Source organism: Humulus lupulus, chromosome 3, assembly GCF_963169125.1.
Source record: "Humulus lupulus chromosome 3, drHumLupu1.1, whole genome shotgun sequence".
NCBI classification, from domain to species: Eukaryota; Viridiplantae; Streptophyta; class Magnoliopsida; order Rosales; family Cannabaceae; genus Humulus; species Humulus lupulus.
In genome coordinates, this window is record NC_084795.1 from 163,021,840 (window position 1) to 163,045,822 (window position 23,983).

The 23,983-nt window shown below is 44.3% G+C and overlaps 1 protein-coding gene across 1 annotated transcript; it reads left to right on the forward strand.

Annotated features, from left to right (window-relative positions):
* Positions 1-20,273: 20,273 nt before the first annotated feature.
* On the forward strand, positions 20,274-21,203 carry LOC133825190 (uncharacterized). The gene is made up of 2 exons (XM_062258169.1): positions 20,274-20,691; positions 20,797-21,203. Exons 1-2 carry the CDS (start codon positions 20,274-20,276, stop codon positions 21,201-21,203), a joined length of 825 nt encoding a protein of 274 aa, XP_062114153.1.
* The last annotated feature ends 2,780 nt before the right edge of the window (positions 21,204-23,983 follow it).

Below are 23,983 nucleotides of genomic sequence, written 5' to 3' on the forward strand. Positions count from 1 at the left end.
CAATTATATTTTTATATATATATTTTTTCCTAATTTTATTTAAATGGTCTAATTATATATACATATATATTTTTGCCTAATTTTTTTTCAACGGTCTAATTATATGAATTTATAGTTATATATATATTTTTACAATTGGAATTGGTTAAGATTTTTTTTGAATGAAAATATGATAACTTTCATTAATTAAAAATGCCATACATAAGCATATAAAACACAAGTACTTAAGTAAGATAGCTAGCCTTAACATTAATACATTTACATAAAACTAAACTTACAACTAGACGAACTTATAAACAAAATAGACTTACTGATAAATGTATGTCATCAATCGACCTAACCATTTGTGTTGGATTGGCAAGAGGTCTGCAATCTCACAATATTTCTTCTTCCCATCAAACTGTAAAATTAATAAATATAAATTAATTTTATAGATTATCGATACCAAAATAAGTTATAAAAAATGAACTTACTTTTTCTTTTAAGGTTTCTATTGTATTTGATGCCCGTACAAGATTTCTAATGTACTTCAACACATAAAAACCACATTCATGACTTTGTGGTTGTCTTGGACATGAAACATTGAATATCTTTGTAGGATTTCCAAGTAATTCATTGGAAGAAGCCTTATAATATGCACTGTTTAAAAAGAAAATTAACAAAAGTTATTAAAATGTAGTAACATGTAATAGTTGTTGCATATTAAGAAATATTTTTAAAAATTTAAAACTTACCTCATTATCATTGAATCAATTTCTTCAGGACGTTTGTGTGCTTTCAGTGGATCCAAGAACACGATTTTTCCTTTTGGCATAGCAATCACCAACATCCAATGTTCCCTAAAATAATAAGCGTGTTAAATAAAATAATTAAAATTTTAATATATGAATAATCAAATAAGAAAAGTTTATAGTATTTCTTACCGTATGTTCCAAGGTATAAAGTATTGTTGACCAACTCTATCCATGGTCATCAACCAATTTGCCAAGTCAATGGTTGATCGTTCTACATCGTTAACATTATTAATGCTAAGATGCTCAATGTCAAAAAACTTGTAAAAGACACCCTGATTTGGAAATAGGGACTCCCAAATGCATCTGCAAAAATTTCTTACCCCCCATCACCTCACTTTTTCCATAGTTATTTTTTTTTTTTTTAAAGTATGGGCTAATTTCATGGGGTATCTATTTGGAGACTAATACATCCTTTTGGTCTATTTTTGCAGGCCAATACTGTGGCTCTACGGTTTCCCGACTCGTCTAGCAACCTCTCTGCGTCTACTGCTGAGAGGGACTGCCTTACAGCCCGGGTCCAGGAGCTTGAGAAAGAGCTTGAGAAAACCCAGTCTGAGCTAAAGAAGGTTCGGGCCGAACTTGCCACCTCGTCGAGGAGGAAGCTGAAGGAGGTTGCCAAGGCCAAGGAGCTGAAGGACCAAGTTGCCATCCTGAAGAGCGAACTCCAAGCGACCAAGGATATCGTGACGGTGTCGCAGGAGAGGGTTACTTATTTAGAGGTCAAAGTCGAGTCTATCAAGGTCGAACTCCAGACTGCAAGGGCCGAAGTCGAGGTTACCAGGACCCCTTGCAGGAGAGAAGTGCTTCCTTGGAGGCAGAGAAGACTGTCATTGAGTACAGGTCCATAGACTGCGCCCTTTACAACGTATGGAGGCAGGATCCCAATTTTGATTTCTCTTCTTTTGGTGAGCATTCCGTCGCTCGAGCGGCCATGTGGAGTGTCTCTTATTCTACTGCATTCGAGGCCCTTTTGAGCCTGTATGATGGGGTTTGGTTGGTTCCCCTCTTTTATTTACCAGGCTGGAGGTCCTTGGGAGCCCATGTGAAATGGTTCACTGGGACCTCTTTTGGTGCCCCTTGATTACTCTTATAAGGATATTTTGACCCCTTGGGTCCTAGCTATCCTTTTATATATTCTTGTGCGCGCTTATTATTTTTTTGCGAGAAGCGTCCCTCTCGTCATTATGCATAGTGCTATTTTTGCAAGGGTCTCTTTTAGGACCCTTTTTGGCTAGACGGCTTGGTGGCCGCTCTAGACTTATTAGTGTTGTCACTATATATTTTTCTTTCGTAAGACCTTTTGGCCTCCTTGATGTTCACAAGGGTAGCTAATCCTTGTAAACCCAAGGGATGCCTTGCAAGGTCCTCTCCCTGTTTTCTGTATTTAAGGACTTTGCCTAAGGCCCCGATATAAGGGGTCCTTCTAGGACCTCCCATTAAAGGGTCCTTTTTAGAGCCATGGTCCCTTTTGGGTCCTCCTGGTGGAGGGCCCTTTTTAGGATCCTCCTGGTGCATAGGATCCTTTTTAGGATCCTGGTGCAAGGGGTCCTTCTTTGGGTTCTCCTGCTTGTTGCTTGCTTTGTCTTCACGGGCCACTTCCTCCTGATGGAGGGCCCTTTTTAAGATCCCCTATTAGAGGGTCCTTTTTAGGAGCCTCTTTTTTAGGAGTCTCCTTTTTAGGAGGGCGAGGGGTCCTTTTTAGGATCCTCCGTTAAAGGGCCCTTTTTAGGTTCCCCTCGCTAGCTGCATGTTATTGCCTCCTGTCCTGCCCCCCAAGTGTTTGGTGAAATTTATTTCGGCTGACACTTTGGCTGATGCCCGCGTAGTGAAGAAAAATAACACATGAAGTTGCAAACAGTTTCATTCATAACACGCGGTTTACAACTGACTTTGTAAATAAAAAAAAGGGGGTTACATCTAACTAGGAGGTTACCTAGGTAGCCTCTTTGATTCTTACTTGCTTAAGCTAAAACAACTAAGAACAAACTAAACATAAGTTCTTTTGGCCCTGAGAGCTGAAGCCTTGCTGGTAGTACTTCTTGAGAGGCTCCGTAACCTGTGGGTCCAATCTTGTGCGGATCTAACTTGTGTGGGTCGCTCCTTCATACACAGCCATTGTCATTGGTATAGATGGTTTGGTGGCTGCGCGGAGGGACATGTTATAGCATTCCCTCGCTTCCTTCTGCTCCCCTTTCACGCATGCTACTCCCCCAGGGGTTGGGAATTTCATAGCTAGGTGATACACAGAAGTTATCGCCTTCAATTCTCTCAGAGAGGGTCTCCCTAATACTGCATTGAAGGCTGAGGTGCACTCCACCACGACAAAGTTAGCCATTACGGTGGTTTGCTTGGGTTGCTCACCCATGGTGAGGGCTAATTCGATTGTCCCTAGGGGTTGCATCGAATCTCCCGTAAACCCATACAAAGTCGTAATGCAAGGTTCTAGGTGACGGAGGCTCAACCCCATCTTCTCCAGCGCTGGTCGATACAAAATTTCCACAGAGCTCCCGTTATCCACCATGACCCGACGTACCCTCATGTTAGCAAGCTGGACGGTTAGCACCAGGGGGTCATTGTGAGGGAAACACACCCCCTGTGCATCTTCTTCAGTGAAAGTTATTGAGTCATTCTCGCCTTTGAAGCTCTTCGGGGGGCGCTGCTCCAAACTTAAAACAAAGGGTGGTGGACTTCGTCTGGCCTCCTTGGCGTACTTGTCTCGCCCCTTCCTTGAATCGCCTTCGACTCCTGGTCCTCCAAAGATGGTCCTGACCTTTCCCTGCACTTCTGGGGCCACCCCTCGTGCCCGCGGAGGGGACTCTCCTTCTTCTGGCCTTTGGTTCTCCTTGCGCACATATCTGCCCAAATGTCCCCGGTGGATGAGCTCCTCGATTTCCACCTTCAAATGGCTGCACTCTGCGGTGGTGTGGCCGATATCCTTGTGATATTGGCAATACTTGCCCGGGTCTCTTTTAGACCGATCCTTTTTTATTGGCGGGGGCCTTTTAAAAGGGACCCGGTTTTCGTTCGTAATGAAAATATCCTCTCTCGCATGGGTGAGGTCTGTGTAAAAAGTGTAGGGGCTCTGTATGCGCTCGCCAGAGTGTTGGTGCTTCCGGGGACAATCATCCCTCGTTCCCTCATATACACCCTTCTTCTTGGCACGACTTTGGTTTTCCTGGGCAGAAGGTTTAGGGGGCGATGGGCCTTTTCCAACTTTAAGGTTTTCGTGACCATCCTCCACGCGAATGTACTTTTGTGCCCGCTCGTAGAAATCATCCAAGTCCGTGACCTCTCTCTTGAGCATGTTATCCCATAACTTGCTCCCTGGGCATACTCCAGCGGTGATGGCCATTTTCAACTCTCGGCGGGTTAGGCTCCCTACCTTAGCCGCCTCCATATTGAACCGGTGGATATATCTCTTCAAACTCTCATTTTCTCCTTGTTTCACATTGGCGAGGCTGGTGCCTGGCATTGTGTAATCTCGCATGGCGTGGTGCTGCTGGAGGAATTCATCAGAAAGTTGCTGCCAAGATCGGATGGACCCCGGTCTAAGCCTCCTGAACCATTTGTAGGCAGGTCCTCTTAAGGTGATAGCGAAGCAATGACATCGCGCCCCGAAGCCAATTCCTCTCAGCTTCATCAGGTCATTAAATGTATCTAGATGATATTTTGGATCCGTGTCTCCTTCGTAGGGGGTCATGTGGGGCTCTTTAAAGTTGGCAGGGAGCCTGATGGCCTGGATCTCCCTGACAAAGGGTGACTCATGGTCGAATTCTTCCTCAAAGACCTGGCCGCCTGATGCGGTGACGATCTTGCTTCGCAGGCTCCTCATCTCCGTGTCCAGGTCCTGCCTCCTCTTGCTTAGAGTGTCCCTCAAAGCGGACGGGCTAAGATCCGCCTTTCCCTTGCCCTCTCGAGGCGCCACAGGGGGCGTGGTCCCTTTGCCCACCCTCTTTTTATTGAGCTCCTCCCGTAAGTCTGAGGGTGCTCTTTTAGTGGTGACCTCGTCCTCATTGCGAGGGGCAACGTTGGTCCTCGGCGCTGGTTTCTGGGCCTGCTTAGGCAGTTCAGGGTGCTCACATTGCTTCACTCGGGGGGTGTTACTGGTTGAGTGTCGGGTTCTCCCATCATCTACCGGTACAGTGGTCTCCACCCCATCCTTGCCCTTCTCCTTCCTCTTAAGCAAGGTCACGCTCGACTTACCCTGCAACAGGCCGTTCAGGACCTCTTGCATGTTCTCCAAGGTGGTTTCCAACCATTGGTTCTTACGGTGGAGCTCACGTATTTCATCTTCATAAAACTGAGATTTCGAACTCGAGCTCACGGAATGGACCCGGGGGTGCTTATCAAGCCTACGAGTAGAAGGGCCCAGGTCCTGCCGGCCGGAGTTCGGTACCTGTGGTGGTTTTGGAGGAGGGAACTCATTAGCATTTCCCGGTGGTGCTCTTGGAGGACTTTCTCCAGGTGGAGCGGTCGGCGACGAGGCCACTCTATCACCTCCGTGAACCTCAGGGTCCTTCAGGGGCTCCACGTCTCTGGGTGGAGGAGCGTCCTTCATGGAGGCCTTCAACAGGACTCCGTTCAGGTGAACCTCTACCTCTCGTGGCTCCCTCAGTCGCTTTGAACGTCTTGGCATTTTCTTCTCACCGGAAACAATGGTGGAACAGTAGCTTGAAACTAACGTTCCCACAGACGGCGCCAAACTGTTGACGGTGAGAACTCGTCAACTAAGTTGAGTTGGAAAAATTATCAAGTCAAGGTCTCTAATGGAAAAGCTGTAGAAACTTAAACAATCACTCAAGAACAATGATAGAACAATAATGGAGAATTCAGTCTTTCATTCACACTCAAGCCTTTGCTACCGTAAAATTTCCAACCCCCCCTCAGGTAGTGTTAAAGTTCATTTTATAGTAGGCTCTAATGGCCTTAGGTACATGGTGGTCCAGGAGACCAAGTGGTACATAAGTACTATGTCAGGGGAGTGGCTTCAGAGGTTGTGGTCGTACATCCAATACAGGAGCAGGTGTCAGGAGGATGTCTCCACTACTTTTCTGTACCCATGTCTGATGAGAGGTGGCAGGCATAGTGACGCAGGTGGTAGTGGTGTCGACTTTGACCCTTGGCCGTTGACGTGCGGGCCATAACTCTTATCCCAGCAGTCCCACTGATACCGGTGTCCGTACTCAGTACTAGGTCGTACAAGTATGTCCCATTCGACTCATACTGGAGCCTCTAAGCATAGGGGTCTCAAGGTGTAAGGAATGGGACCCTTGGTGCATGGCTCTACTCATGTGGCCACTAGATGACGTAGCTCTCATTCCTTCGCGAGGCCCCCTTGGAAGGCTTATTGATGGCGCAGCTCTCTTGGCTGTTCACCAGGCCGAGTGTGCTGCGGAAGTGGCCCCCATGAGGCCATAGGCGAGGCCACCACGGGGCCTAGATGGCGAGGCCACTCCGTGGGCATGGGCAAGGCCACCACGGGGCCTAGATGGCGAGGCCACTCCGTGGGCATGGACGAGGCCACCACGGGGCCTAGATGGCGAGGCCACTCCGTGGGCATGGGCGAGGCCACCATGGGGCCTAGATGGCGAGGCCACTCCGTGGGCATGGGCGAGGCCACCACGGGGCCTAGATGGCAAGGCCACTCCATGGGCATGGGCGAGGCCACCACGGGGTCTAGATGGCGGGCCACTCTGTGGGCATGGGCGAGGCCATTCGGGCCTAGATGACGCGTGCCCATATTTGCGAGGCCACCAGGCGTGCGGGCGTGGCCGAGCGAGGCCACCTGGTGCGTGCGGGTGTGGCCGAGCGAGGCCACCTGGTGCGTGCGGGCTTGGCCGAGGGAGGCCACCTGGTGTGTCCGGGCGTGGCTGAGCGAGGCCACCTGGTGCGTGCGGGCGTGGCCAAGCGAGGCCACCTGGTGCGTGCGGGCGTGGCTGAGCGAGGCCACCTGGTGTCCAAGCATGGCCGAGCGAGGCCATGTCTTCTATGTCGTGTAAATGGGGGCTTCATGGCATCGATCTCATATTTTCCCTTGGTGAGATTTTGAGCATCAACAGTTTGTATTATTCCATTAATCATGTAATAAACACAAGCAAGAAACACAGCTGTCAAACTAAATTATTTCTACTACTTTTATAGACAATATAAAATCGTGTTACATGCCCGACATGGTTTTATAAGGGCATAAAATCCAATAAAGGATTTTATGCTTTGCTCTCTACTTATCTCTTTGTAAGTAGAGAGCAAAGCATTCATTCTACTTATATCTTTGTAAAGGGATATGAAAGATTACCTACCAATTCTATTTTCACCACCTTCACATTACGCCTTCACCACACATCCTCGATAATGTGGTACTTTCTCTCTATATGCTTTGCTCTTTTGTGGCTTTGAGGTTCTTTCAAATTTGATATTGCCTCATTACTATCACTAGACAAAATGAGTGGTTTATCCATTTTTGGAATAACACTGAGATCCATATAGAACTTCCTTGCCCAGACTATTTCCTTAGCCGCCATAGACGCATCTATGTACTCAGCCTCCAAGGTGGAATCTAAAATGGAAGATAGCCTAACACTTCTCCAAATCGCAGCTACTGAGATGGCAGAAAACCTATTCCTTCTCCAAATCATAGCTCCACCCCAAAGAGTAAACAACTTTTTTCAGAATTAGACTTCTTGTTATCAACATTAGTCTAAAATCTGAATCTGTGCAGCCTAACATGTTCAAAGATCCACCTTAAAAGACTAACATATAGTCTGTAGTCCATCAAAGATATCGAATTCCATCTGTTGTTCATTTCTACGGTTTTACTGACACTTGCTTACTACTCCCACTGTATAGCAGATCTCCAGTCACAGCACACAACATAGCATGCATTAGACTTCTAATTGCAAATGCATAAAGAATCTGTTACATCTTGTTTTTTTCTTTCTCTTGAGGAGTCTTTGGAGACTGCGTCTTAGAAAAATAAATTCCCTGTCAAGATGCTAAACATCCTTTCACAGAATTTGTTATAGAGTAACAACCAAACACCTCACCTAAGTAGTTTGCTGAGTTAGAGCCAAAAATCAGTTATTTCTATCCCTGATGATCTGGATACCAAGAACAAAAGTTGCTACAACAAAATCTGGAATTTCATTCCAGCCAGTTCTTTATGTCTGATAATTTCTTGACATTGTTTCTAATTAGAAAGATATCATCTACATAAAGGATTAAGAACACTAGAATGTTTTTTTCCCTAAGTTGTAAAACAAGGGTCAACTACATTATGTTCAAAACCACAGGTCTTAATGTTTCCATTTAACCTTAAGTTCCCGGAGTGTGAAGCTTGTTCAAGTCCATAGATTGGCCTACTCAACTTGCCGACTTTCTTGTTTAACTACTTTAAATCCTTCTGATTGATCCATGTTAATGGTCTCATCAATATAGCCATTAAAAATGCTTCTTTGATGTCCATTTGCCTTATCTCTTAATCAAGAGTTGTGGCTATGGATAAGAGTTTACTAAATGAATTTTAGCATGGCTACCGGAGAAAAAGTTTTCTCTAAGCTAACTTTCTCTCTCTACCACGAGTTGAGCCTCAAATGTCGACCTTTCCATCAGATCCTCTCTTCTTCTTATAGATCCTCTTGCACCCCCATGGGCCTAATGTCCAATGACACATCTACAAGATCTCAGACAAATTAAAAGTACTTAGATTCTTTTTCCTAGTACTTGGCTTCAAGTCAAAGATCTCTTTCAGACTTATCCATTGCTTGTTTAAAGGCCAACAAATCATTTTTACTTGTGACCCCAACCAGCTTGTGGGTTTCACTATCCATCTCATAGGTACCAGGTTCCAAGAAACCCTTTGTAACACCCCAATTTCATTAATTTGGCTTAGTGCCTAGATTAGGGGCCCGAGAGGCAATAATTGAATTAATTAGGAGCTTATGTGTTATGAGCATGTTATTATGCAAATTATGTGAATTGTATTATGATATGATTATGCTTTCATGTTTAAGTGTATTAAATATACATGTGGGCTCGTTTCTTTTTAGAAGGGCATTTTCGTAATTTTGACCTGCTGAGGGTATAATTGTGAATATGTGTGATATATAATTGTTATCACTTTATTATGAGGATATATTTTAGTTACTTGGCACAAGGCGATCCTAGGTAGCTAGTTAGCAGAATAGTCACAACGGGATAAAATATCCGGCTCGGGGTGAGCTTAGGGGTATTTCGATAATTTGGTAAATTACTGGGAATTAGTTAATGGATATTTTAGTTTGTTGGATTATTTAGGATTGTGTGAGGTAGTTCGGGATTAATGAGAATCCCAGGGAAAAAGACTAAAATGCCCTTGGGTGCGCGTTGGGGCTAGGGTAGATTGGTCTTTTGGCCACCTAACTAGTGTGAAGTGGCCTAAGGCTAAGGAGTCTAGGCTCATTCATGTTTTTCAACTCCCCCTTTCCTCTCTTGGTGTTTACTTAGAAGCTTTGAGGAGATTTCCCAAGCAATCAAGCCAAGTTCAACCTTCAGTGAAGATTGGAGGGAAGTCTTGTAGAGTAGCAGCTTTGGACTGGGAATAAAGGCTACTAAGGTCGTCATCAACCTCAAGGAAATTCATACTTCAGAGGTGAGACCCCTGCCTTTTTCGGTGTTCTTGAAGTTTTCTAAGTTTGATTTCTAAATTGATTGTCTATGGGTGTATGGGATGGTTGGAGTAGTGGGTTTTGTTGGCTAGGTCTAGAGTAGTGTTTCTATGGCTGGAATCCTATTAAAATCACTTGGTTGGGTCGAATTCAAGGTCTGAATTTGCTGGAAATCGCAGGGGAGCAAATTTTGGGAAGAACACTTGTGTTCTGGGCTATTTTTGAGTTTCTGGCGACCTAGCATGACCGCGCTAAGTTGTAGTGCGACCGCGCTAGTACCCCAGAAAGGGAGGAATTGGGTTTTAATTTGGGGGCTCGAGTTAAGGGGCGTGATTGCGCCAATAGCCTAGAAGAATCAAACATTCCATGGGCACGACTACGCCAGGGGCCCCGAATGCCAGTTTGTTGATTTTTTTAGGGCTGAGCCCGGGGTCTCGGGAATCCAACTTGGGAGCCCACTTGGGGGCTTCGAGAAATTTTTTTAGTGCCCCATTAACTGAGAACCATGGATTTAAGAGTTAGAGTTCTGTTTGGAACTCGGGTTCTAGGGTTAAGTCCTGATGAACATATACTTGTGTTGTGACTAGGGTTTCCACCAAGCTCGGGTCAGGATTAGCGCTCAAGGTCGTTACATTACTCGCACGAGGATCGAGGTAAGAAAACTGCACCCGATGCGTGAGATGTATGATTGGATCTTGGCCCGTCTATTAATGTAATATGATTGGGGCCTAGTCCAACTATTAAATGTAAACATGATTAGGGCTCGTGCCCAGTTAATGAGCATGATTATAATTATGCATGTGTTTATCTGTTTTAGTACATTGTAATGCATTGTATATGTGTGTGATGAATGTATTATATATATGTATGTTCCCGATTGGGAGGCTCGAATTATAAGTCAGGAGTCTGTATAGTACACCTAACCAAAAGCTCGGCCTGCTAGTCGAGGGTTCACAAGGCTCGACTTATGAGTTGAGGATTTGCATGGCTTAGCTTATAATCCATTGTTGACATTATGCGCACTGAGCGCAGGACGTTATGGCTAGGCCACCCTGGGAGTGCATTATGCACTTGTCTGACTCGGATGCCATATGAATAAATGGGAGTGTGACACACACTTGTGTGACCCTATGATCACTTACTTGTACAATTTGTATGCTTGATTCCAGTTATTACTATTAAGCATGGTGTTATATTCTGTGAACTATCTAAATCTGTTAATATGTTTTCTTGCTGAGTCTTTTGGCTCACGGGTGCTTTGTTGTGCAGGTAAGGGTAAGGAGAAGCTTGGCTAGCCATGAGTTGGAGAGCTTTAGAGCTGACGTGTACATATGCAGTCCGCTCGACCACCACGACCGAGGTATCGCAGGGGAACTTGGGTTGGACCCTGTTTTGCCGCTTAGGATGACTTATTTTGTAATTCCTGAGTCATAAACAATTTTTAAACTTGTATTTTGGGATCCCATGTAAAGACTAATGTTTTCTTTTAATATAAATATTTATTCCTTGACCAAATTTTTTAATACCTAAACCCTTAGTGGCTTAATCACATGTTTTAGTCCAAATGACTGGCTTAGCGAGTCCTGCACTAATTTAAACACACGTGGTAACATACCCTAATTAGCAAGGAGTTACAACTTGGTATCACAGCTGCCAAGGTTTAAGGGTTCCTGATGATGGACTGGGCATATACACTCGCAACTAAAGACCAGCTCGACTCAAGGTTTGGTAATTATTAATATAGTTATGTATGTAATTGCTTAAATGAAATATATATGCCTTACGTGCTTGTATAAATAGAAAGCATGAGCTATTATGATAGGGCCTGGCCTTTGACTACTGTATGCATGTTAAAGATGTGCTTATTAGCACAATAGTGGCTTGTAAATGATATAGGATTGCTTATAAGCATCATCATTTTTCTTAAATGTAAGAAACGCTTATTAGCGCTACTATATGTGCATGTATGCCAGGAGATGCTTATTAGCACCATTAAAAGGAATGCTTATTAGCATCGCTATTGATCTATGCGTGCCAGAAAATTCTTATTAGCATCATTACTACTCTTGAGTGTTAGAACTATTTAATAGCATTATGTTATGTATATCAACGCTAGGAACGTGCTTATTAGCGCTGTTAATACTTATGAATGTTAAGAACGTGCTTATTAACACCTTGTTTGAGCATGAATATGAATTTCCATGCTTATTAGCATGATTGTATACGTGTGAATTACTGGGATGCTTATTAACATTGTCGATGCATGTGAATGCTTATTGGATTGGTTTTGAACCGTGGGTTGACATGGAATATTATTATTACTGCCTGATAAGACAAGTCATTGATTGCTGATAGAATTAGAAGTATGATTCTAGGGCAATCTAATGAGCCAGTCGGCGCTGAGAATCAAGTTGGAAGTAATGATTAGGGTCAGAACCCTTCGCTAGCTCCTGAAAACTAGCAATGGGTGCTTGCTGATATGCAAGCTAGGCTGCAAAGGCAGGAATAAATGATTTTCCAGCTAAGGCAACAGCAGGTTCTGACAAGGAATGTTGCATCAGAGGCCCCACCTACTGCTACAGTATCAATCGTACAGTAGCGGACAGAGACACAGAACTGTTGGGAGATGGTATATGAATGGTTCAAGAAATAGCACCCTTCGATTTTTGAGGGTAACGCAGATCCACTTAAGGCAGAGCAGTGGATGGGCATGATTACATCCATCCTAGACTTTATGAGGGTGGTGGGCAATGAGAGAATGACCTGTGACACGTATATATTTTGGGAGGAAGCCCGAATATGGTGGGAGGTGGTGTCCCAGACTAGAGATGTAACCACAATGAATTGAGAAGAGTTTAGAACTCTGTTTAATCAAAATTATTACAATGAGGCAATTAAGGCTGTAAAAGCTGAGGAATTCAGTAGATTGCTACAAGGGAGTATGTCAGTAACAGATTACGCCCTGAAGTTTGAAAGATTAGCCAAGTTCACTGTAGACTTGGTGCCCACCAATGACACAGGGAAGTAAATATTCCTTCAGGGGTTACAGCCTATGATAGCCCGAGATGTCAGATTTACAACAGTACCAGGAGTGATGACATACGCTCAGGTAGTAGAGAGAGCCCTCACTGCAGAGGGCGCTGAGAACAAGATATGGCGCAAGAATGAGACCAAAAGGAATATCAGGAGGACAAGACCTCCCTTTTCAGGATCAGGTAGGGGCGGAGGCCCTAGTGACCAGAAAAGGAAGACCCCAGATACTGTTTTGGCTTTTGGCCCTGATAGGAGGCCACGGGGAGTATAGATTGGCCACCAGGGCGGCAATGAGAACTGGAGGACATATCCAGAGTGCGCCAGATGTAGAAGACATCATCTGGGGGAGTGTCGGGCAAAGTAATGTTTTTTTATGTGGGATTGTGGGGCATCTCAAGAAGGACTGAACAAGAATGAAGAAAGAGGAATTGAAAAAGGTAGACTGCTCGTCTCCAGCTCGAGTGTTTGCACTGACGTAGGCAGAGGCTGAGACTAGACCCTCAGTAGTGATAGGTTAGCTTTCCAGTGCTGGCATTTCTTATATTGTATTGATTGACTCTGGTGCTACACATTCTTATGTTTCTAGTAAGACTATTGATAGATTGTGTAGGCCATGTGTTTACTATGTTGTGGGGTTCGGGACATTATTACCCAATGGGGAGTTAGTAGTTTCCAGGAGATGGGTCAGATCATTTTCAATGATAGTGGGAGGTAGAGAGTTGTTAGTTGAGTTGATATAGTTGGTTATGATCGACTTTGATATGATTTTGGGGATGGACTTGTTAACTAAATATGGGGCAACCATTGATTGTAAAAGGAAAATGGTAACCTTTAAGCCTGATGGTGTGGACCCCTTTGTTTTTTTTGGCACTATGCATGGACCCCGAGTACCTATGATTCCAGAGACCTATTGCGAGGAGGTTTCATAGGATTCCTGGCCAGTGTGCTGGATACCACTCAGGTCGTGCTAGTGGGACCATAAGAGACTAGGTTAGTCTGTGAATTCCTAGATGTGTTTCCAAAGGAATTACCAGGGTTGCCGCCACACAGAGAGATATAATTTCTTATTGAGCTGGCACAAGTTGAGGATTAAGAACAGGTATCCTCTGCCAAGGATAGATGACCTATTTGATCAGGTGCAGGGTAAAATGGTATTCTCGAAGATAGATCTTCGATCTAGTTATCACCAGTTGAGGATCAAGGAGGAAGATATACCAAATACAACCTTTCGTACTAGATATGGACACTACGAGTTCCTTGTGATGTCATTTGGTTTGACTAATGCTCCGGCAACCTTCATGGATTTGATGAACAGGGTGTTCAAGGACTATTTGGATCGGTTTGTGATCGTCTTTCTCAACGATATCTTGGTTTATTCACAGTCAGAGGAAGAGCTTGAGCAACACCTCAGGTTGGTCTTACAAAGGCTGAGAGTGCATAGATTATTGGCGAAGCTTAGGAAGTGTGAGTTCTGGCTACCTCAGGTGACTTTCTTGGGTCATATTGTTTGCAGATATGGAATCAAGGTAGACCTAACTAATATTGAGGCTATCAGAGATTGGCCAAGGCCAAGGAATGCCTTTGAGATTAGAAGCTTCCTTGGATTGGAAGGTTATTACAGAAGGTTTGTGGAAGGGTTCTCATGGATAGCTACCCCATTGAAAGAGCTAACACGCAAGAGCCAGAAGTTTGCATGGTCAGATAGATGCGAGACCAGATTCCAGGAACTGAAGCAACATTTGATTATCACTCCAGTCTTGAGTCTTCCGAAAGACCAGGAGAAATTCGTAGTTTATTGTGATGCCTCAAGGCAAGGGTTAGGCTATGTCGTTGTGCAGGTAGGGAAGGTGATTGCTTATGCATCATGCCAGTTGAAGGATTATGAGTAGAGGTATCCTACTTATGATCTGGAAGTAGCAGCAATGGTCTTTGCATTAAAGGTATGGAGGCATTACCTTTATGGAGAGAAGTGTGAGATATACACTGACCACAAGAGTCTTAAGTACTTCTTTACACAAAAGGATTTGAATATGAGGCAGAGACATTGGTTGGAACTGGTGAAGGACTATGATTGTTACATCCTTTATCATCTAGGGAAAGCCAACGTGGTGGCAGATGCCCTAAGTCGAAAAGGTCTGGGACAATTGTACAGTTCGAGGCAGATATCCAAGGAGTTGGCAGAGGACATGACTAGAGCAGGGATTGAGTTAGCAGTGGGCCAGTTAGCTTACATTACCCTGCAGTCCACTCTTCTAGAAAGGATAAAGGAGAGTCAGTTAAATGAGCCACAACTAATGAAGATTAGAGAGGACATCCTAGCTGGAATAGCTAGGGACTATACAATATCAAATATAGGTTTACTGAAGTATATAGGTCGGACCTATGTTTCGATGGATAATGTTATCAGATGAGAGATTCTGGATGAATCTCATACTACCTCGTACTCGTACTCTTTGCATCCCGGCACCACGAAGATGTATCAGGACTTGAGGACTTTATATTGGTGGCCAGGGATGAAGAGGGACATAACCGAGTATGTGGTCAAGTGTCTAACGTGTCAGCAAGTTAAGGTTGAACATCAGAGACCAGCGGGGCTACTACAGCCCTTAGATATCCCAGAGTGGAAGTAGGAAGACATCATAATGGATTTTTTGGTGGGATTACCCAGGACAATGGGTCAACAAGATTTGGTGTGGGTTATTATAGACAGATACACTAAATCATCTCACTTTCTACCAGTGAGGACGACTTATACAATTGACCAGTATGCATATCTCTATGTGTGAGAGATAGTGTGTCTTCATGGAGCTCCAAGGTCGATCGTGTAAGATCGGGACCCCACATTTACTTCCAAGTTTTGGGGAAGTTTGCAGAAGGCGATGGGCACACACCTGAAGTTTAGTACAACTTATCATCCTCAGCCTGAAGTTTAGTACAACTTATCATCCTTAGACCGATGGTCAGTCTGAGAGGAGGACTATCGAAATACTAGAGGACATGCTGACAACATGTGTACTGGACTTTGAAGGGTCTTGGAGTAAGTATACAAACAGCAACAACTACCAGGCGACCATAGGAGTGGCTCTTTATGAGATTTTGTCTGGTAGGAAATGCATATCACTCATTCACTGGGATGAGATGGATGAACAGAGATACTTGGGTCCTAAAGCAGTTCAGAGGACCAGTGAGGCTATCAAGAAGATTATAGCTCGGATGCTCGCATCACAGAGTAGACAGAAAAGCTACTCAGATCCGAAGCGCATGAACGTGGAGTTCCAAGTGGGAGACTATGTCTTCCTTAGAGTCTCACCACTAAATGGGGTGAGGAGGTTTGGGAAGAAGGGCAAGCTAAGCCCTAGGTTTGTAGGACGTTTTGAGATCCTGAAGAGGATCGGTCAGGTAGCCTACAGATTAGCCTTACCTCCGGTACTGTCGGTCGTGCATAACATGCTCCATATTTCGATGTTGCGGAAGTATGTATCTGATGAGGCTCATGTACTGAGTTATGAAGATCTGGAGTTGGAGACAGACATATCCTATGAGGAGCAACCAGTCCAGATATTAGACAGAAAGGACAAGGTCTTGAGGAATAAAACCATACCTTTAGTAAATGTATTATGGAGGAACAGCAAGGTCGAGGAGGCGAACTGGGAATTGGAGTCAACCATGAGGGATCAGTACCCCAAGCTGTTCAGGTAAAATTTCGAGGATGAAATTCCTATAAGGAGGGGATAATTGTAAAACCCCAATTTCCCTAATTTGTCTTAGTGCTTGGATTAGGGGGCAAGGAGGCAATAATTGAATTAATTAGGTGCTTATGTGTTATGAGCATTTTAGTATGTGAATTATGTGAATTGTATTATGATATGATTATGTTTAAGTGTATTAAATATGCATGTGGGCACGTTTATTATTTGAAGGGTATTTTCGTAATTTTGACCCGCTGATGGTATAATTGTGAATATGTGTGATATATAATTGTGACCGCATTATTATGTGGATATATTTTAGTTACTCGGCATGAGGCGATCCTAGGGAGCTAGTTTGTAGGAAAGTCACAACGGGGTAAAATACCCAGCTTAGGGTGAGCTTAGGGGTATTTCCATAATTTGGTAAATTACCGGGAATTAGTTAATTGATATTATTGATAGTTGGATTATTTAGGATTGTGTGAGGTAGTTCGGGATTAACGGGAATCTCGGGGAAAAAGACTAAAATGCCCTTGGGTGCGCATTGGGGCTAAGTTAGGGGCTAGGGGTAGATTGGTCTTTTGGCTACCTAACTAGTGTGAAGTAGGCTAAAGCTGAGGAGTCTAGGCTCATTCACGTTTTTCAGCGGCCCTTTCCTCTCTTGGTGTTTACTTAGAATATTTTAGGAGATTTCTCTAGGAATCAAGCCAAGTTCAACCTTGGGTGAAGATTGAAGGGAAGTCTTGTAGAGTAGCACCTTTAGACTGGGAATAGAGGCTACTAAGGTCGTCATCAACCTCAAGGAAATTCAGAATTCAGAGGTGAGACCCCTGTTTTTTTTGTTGGTGTTCTTGAAGTTTTCTAAGTTTGATTTCTAAATTGATAGTCGATGGGTGATTGGGATGGTTGGAGTTATGGGATTTGTTGGCTAGGTCTAGTGTAGTGTTTCTGTGGCTGGAATCCTGTTAAAATCACTTGGTTGGGTCGAATTCAAGGTCTGAAATTGCAGGGGTGCAAATTTGGGGAAGAATACTTGTATTCTGGGTCATTTTGAGTTTCTGGTGACTTAGCACGATCGTGCTATGTTGTAGCACAACTGCGCTAGTGCCCCGGAGAGGGAGGAATTGGGTTTTAATTGGGGGGCACGAGTTGAGGGGCGCGACTGCGCCAGGGGTTAGTGCGACCGTGCCAATAGCCTAGAAGCCCCAAACTTTCTGTGGGCGCGGCCGCGCCCAGGGTAGGCACGACCGCGCTAGGGGCCCCGAATGCCAGTTTCTTGATTTTTTAGTGCTAGGCCTGGGGGCTCAGGAATTCGACTTGGGAGCTTGCTTAGGGGCTCAGGGAACATTTTTAGTGCCCCATTAACTGGGAACCATGGTTTTAAGAGTTAGAGTTGGGTTAGGATTTCCGCCAGACTCGGGTTAGGATTAGCGCTCAGGGTTGTTTCATTACTCGCACAAGGATCGAGGTAATAAAACTGCACCCGATGCGTGAGATGTATTATTGGAGCTTGGCCCTGCTATTAATGTAATATGATTGGGGCCAGACCCAACTATTAAATGTAAACCTGATTAGGGCTCGAGCCTAGTTAATGAGCATGATTATAATTATGCATGTGTTTATCTGTTTTAGTACATCGTAATGCATTGTATCTGTGTATGATGAATGTATTATATGTATGTCTGTTTCCAACTGGGAGGCTCGATTTGTAAGTTGGGAGTCTGTCTAGTGCACCTAACCAAAAGCTCGGTCTGCTAGTCGAGGGTTCACAAGGATCGACTTATGAGTCGAGGATTTGCATGGCTCGACTTATAAGCCGTGGTCGACATTATGCGCGCTGAGCGCAGGACGTTATGGCTATGCCACACTAGGAGTGCAGTATGCACTTGATTGGCTTGAATGCCATATGAATAAATGGGAGTGCGACACGCACTTGTGTGACTTTATGGTCACTTACTTGTACAGTGTGTATGCTTGATTCCAGTTATTACTGTTAAGCATGTTGCTATATTATGTGAATTATCTGAATCTGTTAATATGTTTTATTGCTGAGTCTTTTGGCTCACAGGTGCTTTGTGGTGCAGGTAAGGGTAAGGAGAAGCTTGGCTAGCCATGAGTTGGAGAGTGTTTGAGGTGACGTGTACATATGCAATCCTCTCGACCGCCACAACTGAGGTATCGCAGGGGAACTAGTGTTGGACCCTTGTTATCCCAAAAATTGGCATATCTGACATGGCACTAAACTTGGACATATGGAGCAAACTAGACAGACCACTGGCAGGTTGGTCAGTGTATACTTGCAGGGTATACGATGTATAACTGTTTGACATACTATCTCTAGAGGCTTAGCTACTCAGCATGTCCCCCAGAAAACTTGCTGGTCAGTATGACAGATAGGCTGGTCGGAATACACTTGAAAAATGAATAACAGTCACTACTCGATATGCTTGCCAGGAGAGCAGCTAGTCGGTATGTCGAGCAGACATACCTGCTTGGATGAAAGTAGTTACACTCTCTACAAGAATCACCCAACCACCCGCAAAGAGCTCCTGACAGCCCTAAAAACTTGGTCAAGTCTCATGAAGAGTAGGATAGTAACCACCTATGAGAAGAAAGAGATATTTCCCTATTAGTTATGCTCAGGCGCAACCCTTGGGTGAGAGGTACAGTATAAATACAAACTCTCCACCATAGTGGAGGGAACACACAAAAATAGCCTACCGACCAGCACCAGAAACATACTGAGCAGCCTGTCTTTGTACTTAGCATCGATTTTGTCCTTCTGTATTGCCTTTTACACCAAGAAATCTACCTGTATTCACTGGTTATCTTGTGTAAACCCTTAAGATCAATATAAATATAAGAGAAGTAGGTCATTACCAATTCTTGGGGCCGAACCTCTATAAATCCTGGTGTTCTTTATTATTATTTCTCATTATTATCAGGTTCATGGCTCATTTATGGTTCATTGATTGTCTAATTGAAAGCTCTCTAATTAATTATTTGACTTCGCGTCAGTTGGCTAAAAAACCAGTCTACATTTTGGTGCTTTCATTGAGAGGCTAAGACAATCACATTCAGATTCTATTGCTGCAAGGATGGTAGTTTCAACCAAAAGGTCAAGTCAAGAGCCTCCAGAGCCTGAGGCTGAAGTCTCTCACCAAGTCCCATCAATGAGAAATTTCAATGGGCAGCAAAGTGATTTGTCGCCTAGGAATCCATCTGGTGTCAGGGGGAAAACTGCTAGGCCACTACACCAGGACGCGCAGCTACTGCCTCTGCTGGAATCACCAATGCAGGAACATTAGGTGGAGTTGTTGCACAGGGTACTGACTAGCCAGGACCTAAAGATGGAGGTCCTGGACGGTACGAGCCCTATGTAGATATTGAAGGACTTGACCCTCAGATTGATCAGATAAGGGAAGTCATGGGGAAAATGCAAGATCATCTTGTCACCATGAACTAGGGGCGAGCTACCGATCAACAGGCCCTTGGCCGTGACAGGAATCCTGGTGCTGTAGGACAGGACGACAACCCCCGAGCTCTCGCACCGAATAAGAGTGGTCAACCCCAAAACTACCAGCAACAATCTGGTCGGTACAGACAGCATCAAGAATACCGACCAAGATCCCGAAGAGATGAGCTAGAAGTTAGTAGTGCATACATACCTCGTTACGCTGATGGGTATGACCATGATGAGGCGGCAAGCCAAGTTCACCAATAGAACAACCAAGGTCAGAGAGGTAACTAGCCTAAATGACCATTTGTCCCACAAGGGCAGGATGTCCCGAACAACCAACCACCTCGAGGTGGAGGGTTTCATACCAAGACGGGCAGACAACCAGAATGCTGGGGGCAGACCTCGGGTAAACTCTGTTTTCAACCGAATGGGCCCCATGGGAGGTGAAAACCTTCGGGATGCTCTTAATCAAAGTAGGTAAAATTGGGATTCTAACAACATAGCTCTGCCTGAGTCTGTTCGGGACCCGAGAATGGATGAGGTCCGCAATGCAGCGCAGCCCCAGGCAGCTGCAGACCCTAACATCTAGGTCCGACTGTATTTGTTAATCTGACTGGTAAGGGACTTGACAGCCCCCAAGTTAACAAATATTGAAATGGAGAGGAAGAGAGGTTCCCCATTTTCTAAACTTATTAATCAACTACCCATACCTATCAAATTCAAAATGCTGACATGGAAGATGTACACTGGACTGGAGGACCCAATATCTCATGTTCACAACTTTGAACTACAGACTGATTTACAGGGAATTCAGGATGATGCCAGGTGCAGGATCTTCCCAACCACTCTGTCAGAAATTTCTCAGCAATGGTTCTTCAAGCTACAACCAGGGTCGATTACATTATGGGATGGATTTGTATGCACATTCTATTCTCAATTCTCTTCAGCAATGCCCCTTCCCGTCGAGCCGAATGCCCTGGTGGACATAAAACTAAGAGATAATGAACCTTTGAAGGACTACATTCAACGTTTTATGCGAGAAGCCACCCGAGTAAAATCCCTTAGTAATGATGGTAAATTAATAGCCATCAATTAGGGAGTTAAGGTGAAGAGTCTGTTCTGGAGCAGTTTGAAAAGAAAGTCTGCAAGTACCACCCAGGAGTTCCTTGATTAAGCAGAGGAATTCATAAAGCTTGAGGAAGCTGAGAGGAAGGTGGATAATCCAACTCAGACGGCTACTGAGCAGGGGAAAACAGATGCTGGGAATACCACCAACCCTGCAGAGGGAGGAAACAATGGGGCTAAGAATGGAAAATGCACTAATGGGGCTGGAAGTAGCGATAAGCATAATGATAATAAGAAGCCTAAGAATGTCGAGCAGCCCAAGCCACATGAATATGTTCCTAAATTTGCTACTTACTCCATCCTGTTAGAGACCCAGGAGGATGTTTTTAATGCCACACAGGTTGTCGTACTGTACAGAAGACCTCCACCAATGTTGAAGGATCTTAATAGACGGGATATGTCCAACTTCTGCCGGTTTCACAATGACTATGGTCATGAAACCAATGATGTAACCACCTGAAGGAGGAGATAGAATTCCTCTTCCGAAAAAACAATGCTCATCTAAAGAGGTATGTACGGCTGTCTGCCGACCATCATCCTCAACAGCCTCCTCAGCAACAGTCTCAACAGTATCAGAGCAATCAACCTCTCCTACAACCACCAGTTGCTGGTCGGCTAGATATGATCTACGGAAGACCACATTTGGCTAGAAACTAAAGCAAAGTTTGAGAAAGATATGCCCATTCCCTTGGGCACGATCAGGAGAAATATGTATTGGTTGTCTAGGAGTGTACTCCCAAACAGCCTCGCTACGAGTGTGAGCCCATCACATTCAGCGAGGAAGACACAAGTCACGTACATCATCCACATAACGATCCGTTGGTGGTAAGAAGTACAGATCGCTGATATGATTGTGGCCCGAAGACCATGGGTCATCTGCCAACATCCTGTTCAATAGTACCCTGAAGAGGATGAATTTAAGCATCAAAGATCTGGAACCATGCGAACAGCTACTATATGGGTTTACAGGGAATGGAATGGCTCCAGAAGGGAGCATAAGGTTGCCTTTGACAGTGGGGACGACACCTAACAACAACACTGTAGTGGCTTTGTTCGTAGTAATCGACATCGCTTCTCCGTACAATGCCATGATAGGTCGACCAGCCTTGTATGACCTCCGAGCAGTCACTTCTGTCTTCCATCTGCTCATCAAATTCCCAACCCGAGCATGTATAGGATATCTCAAAGGGAACCAACTGGTGGCAAGAGAATGTAATAATTCATCAGTAATAAAGGCAGGGAAGGCACTTTGCACCACACAACCTGTAGGGCCCAATCACTAGAAATAGGATGTAGCCCAAAATGGGGGGGAGGACATAAACCCTCATTTTGGGGATATTGATACATGGGTGGGTCCAGTAGAAGAATTAGAAGAAGTCCCTCTTGACCTAAAACACCCAACCAGGGTTGTCAAGGTAGGGAAAGAGTTGTCCGAGAACATAATATTCGCCTTGATCTAGTTCATATGGAACAACCAAGATGTATTCGCCTGGTCCCATGATGATATGGTGGGGATCTGCCCAACCATTATTAGCCATGCCATCAACATCAATATCGAACACTTCAAGCCCGTACAACAAAAAAGGAGGTTACTGAATCAAGCGAGGGTGAAGGCATTAAAGGAGGAGGTGGAGAAGCTTTGAAATAACAACTTCATTAGGGAAGCCTTCTACCCAGTATGGGTGTCCAATCCCGTAATGGTGCCAAAGCCTAATAACAAGTGGAGGGTGTGCATGGATTTCACATATTTAAATAAGGCATGCCCAAAGGACTGCTTCCTACTTCCGAGAATTGACCAGCTCGTGGACGCTACAGCCAGCCACGAAATCTTAACCTTTATGGATACATACTCAGGGTACAACCAAATAAGTATGCATCCACCCAACCAGGAGCACATCAGCTTCTACACGGATGTGGGGCTATACTTCTACAAAGTTATGCTGTTTGGTTTGAAAAACACTGGAGCCATGTATCAGTGACTGGTAAATCGTATGTTCAAAGATCAAATAGGAAATAACATGGAAGTTTACGTGGATGATATGTTGATGAAATCCAAAAAGGTTGGGGGCACATTCAACATCTTGAGGCAGTATAGAATGAAATTGAACCCCCTAAAATGCTCCTTTGGTGTGGGGTTGGGAACATTCTTGGGGTTTATAGTGAACTCCAGGGGAATTTAAGCAAATCCCGAGAAGAAAAAGGCACTGCTGGACATTCCCTGACCATCTAGGACCAAGGACGTGCAAAGTCTAATAGGACGTATAGCAGCACTCAGGAGATTCGTGTCCAAATCCACTGATAGGTGTAATCTAATTTTTAATATCCTCAAAGGCACAAAGAAATTTGAATGGATCGAAGAGTGCGAACAAGCCTTCCAAGCTCTAAAGTAGCAGTTGGAACAAACCCCGATCCTTTCAAAACCTCTGGAAGGTGAAGAATTGTGCATATACCTAGCAGCAATTCAACACGCTATCAACGTAGTTCTAGTTAGAGAAGAAAACAAGACTCAACATCCAGTCTACTATGTCAGTAAAAGGCTGGTCGAAGCTGCGAACAGATATCCTCTAATTGAAAAATTAACTTACTGCCTGCTCCTGTCATCTAGAAAACTTTGCCCATACTTCCAAGCTCATCCCATAAAGGTTCTTCCCGACCAACCATTGTGCCAAGTCCTACAAAAGGTGGACACCTCTAGTTGGTTACTCAAATGGTCTATAGACCTCAGGCAGTATGAAATCAAATACCGACCCCAAACAACAATTAAAGGCTAGGCTCTTGCAGATTTTGTAGCTGAATGTACCGGGTTACCAGAGACAAATGAGGAAATGGTCGAGCAACCATCAGAGTCTTGACCATCGCCTTGTACAGGTGATGAGTAGAACACTGAGCCCCCTAGCATCTAGAACTGATCATTTTGAAGGAGAACCCCAAGTCTAGAATCTGGACGTTGATGGCTCATCTTGTAACGCCTTGGATAACCCAGACAGTTACAATGCGTGTTTATAAAGGTGCAAGACTTGCTAATCAAGTCGTTTAGTTGAAAATGTGTCACTAAAACTATTATTGAACTAGGGTTAAAAGATTTTGGTCATAAAAGATAAATTTCATTTAAATAAGCAATTGATACACGGGATCCCAAAAATAGGGTTAAATAACAGTTTACAAAAAACTTCAGAGGATATAAACAACCAGAAGACACTCTAATGGAAAAATAGGCACTTTAGGGTCTCTTGTCTCTGT

What these genes read in the sequence shown, in the direction of transcription:
- LOC133825190 (XM_062258169.1), top strand. Translation starts at nt 20,274, where the DNA reads ATGGAGAGGAAGAGAGGTTCCCCATTTTCTAAACTTATTAATCAACTA. An exon ending in AAAATCCCTTAGTAATGATG is followed by an intron (nt 20,692 to 20,796) that starts GTAAATTAATAG and finishes TTGATTAAGCAG; the next exon opens with AGGAATTCATAAAGCTTGAG.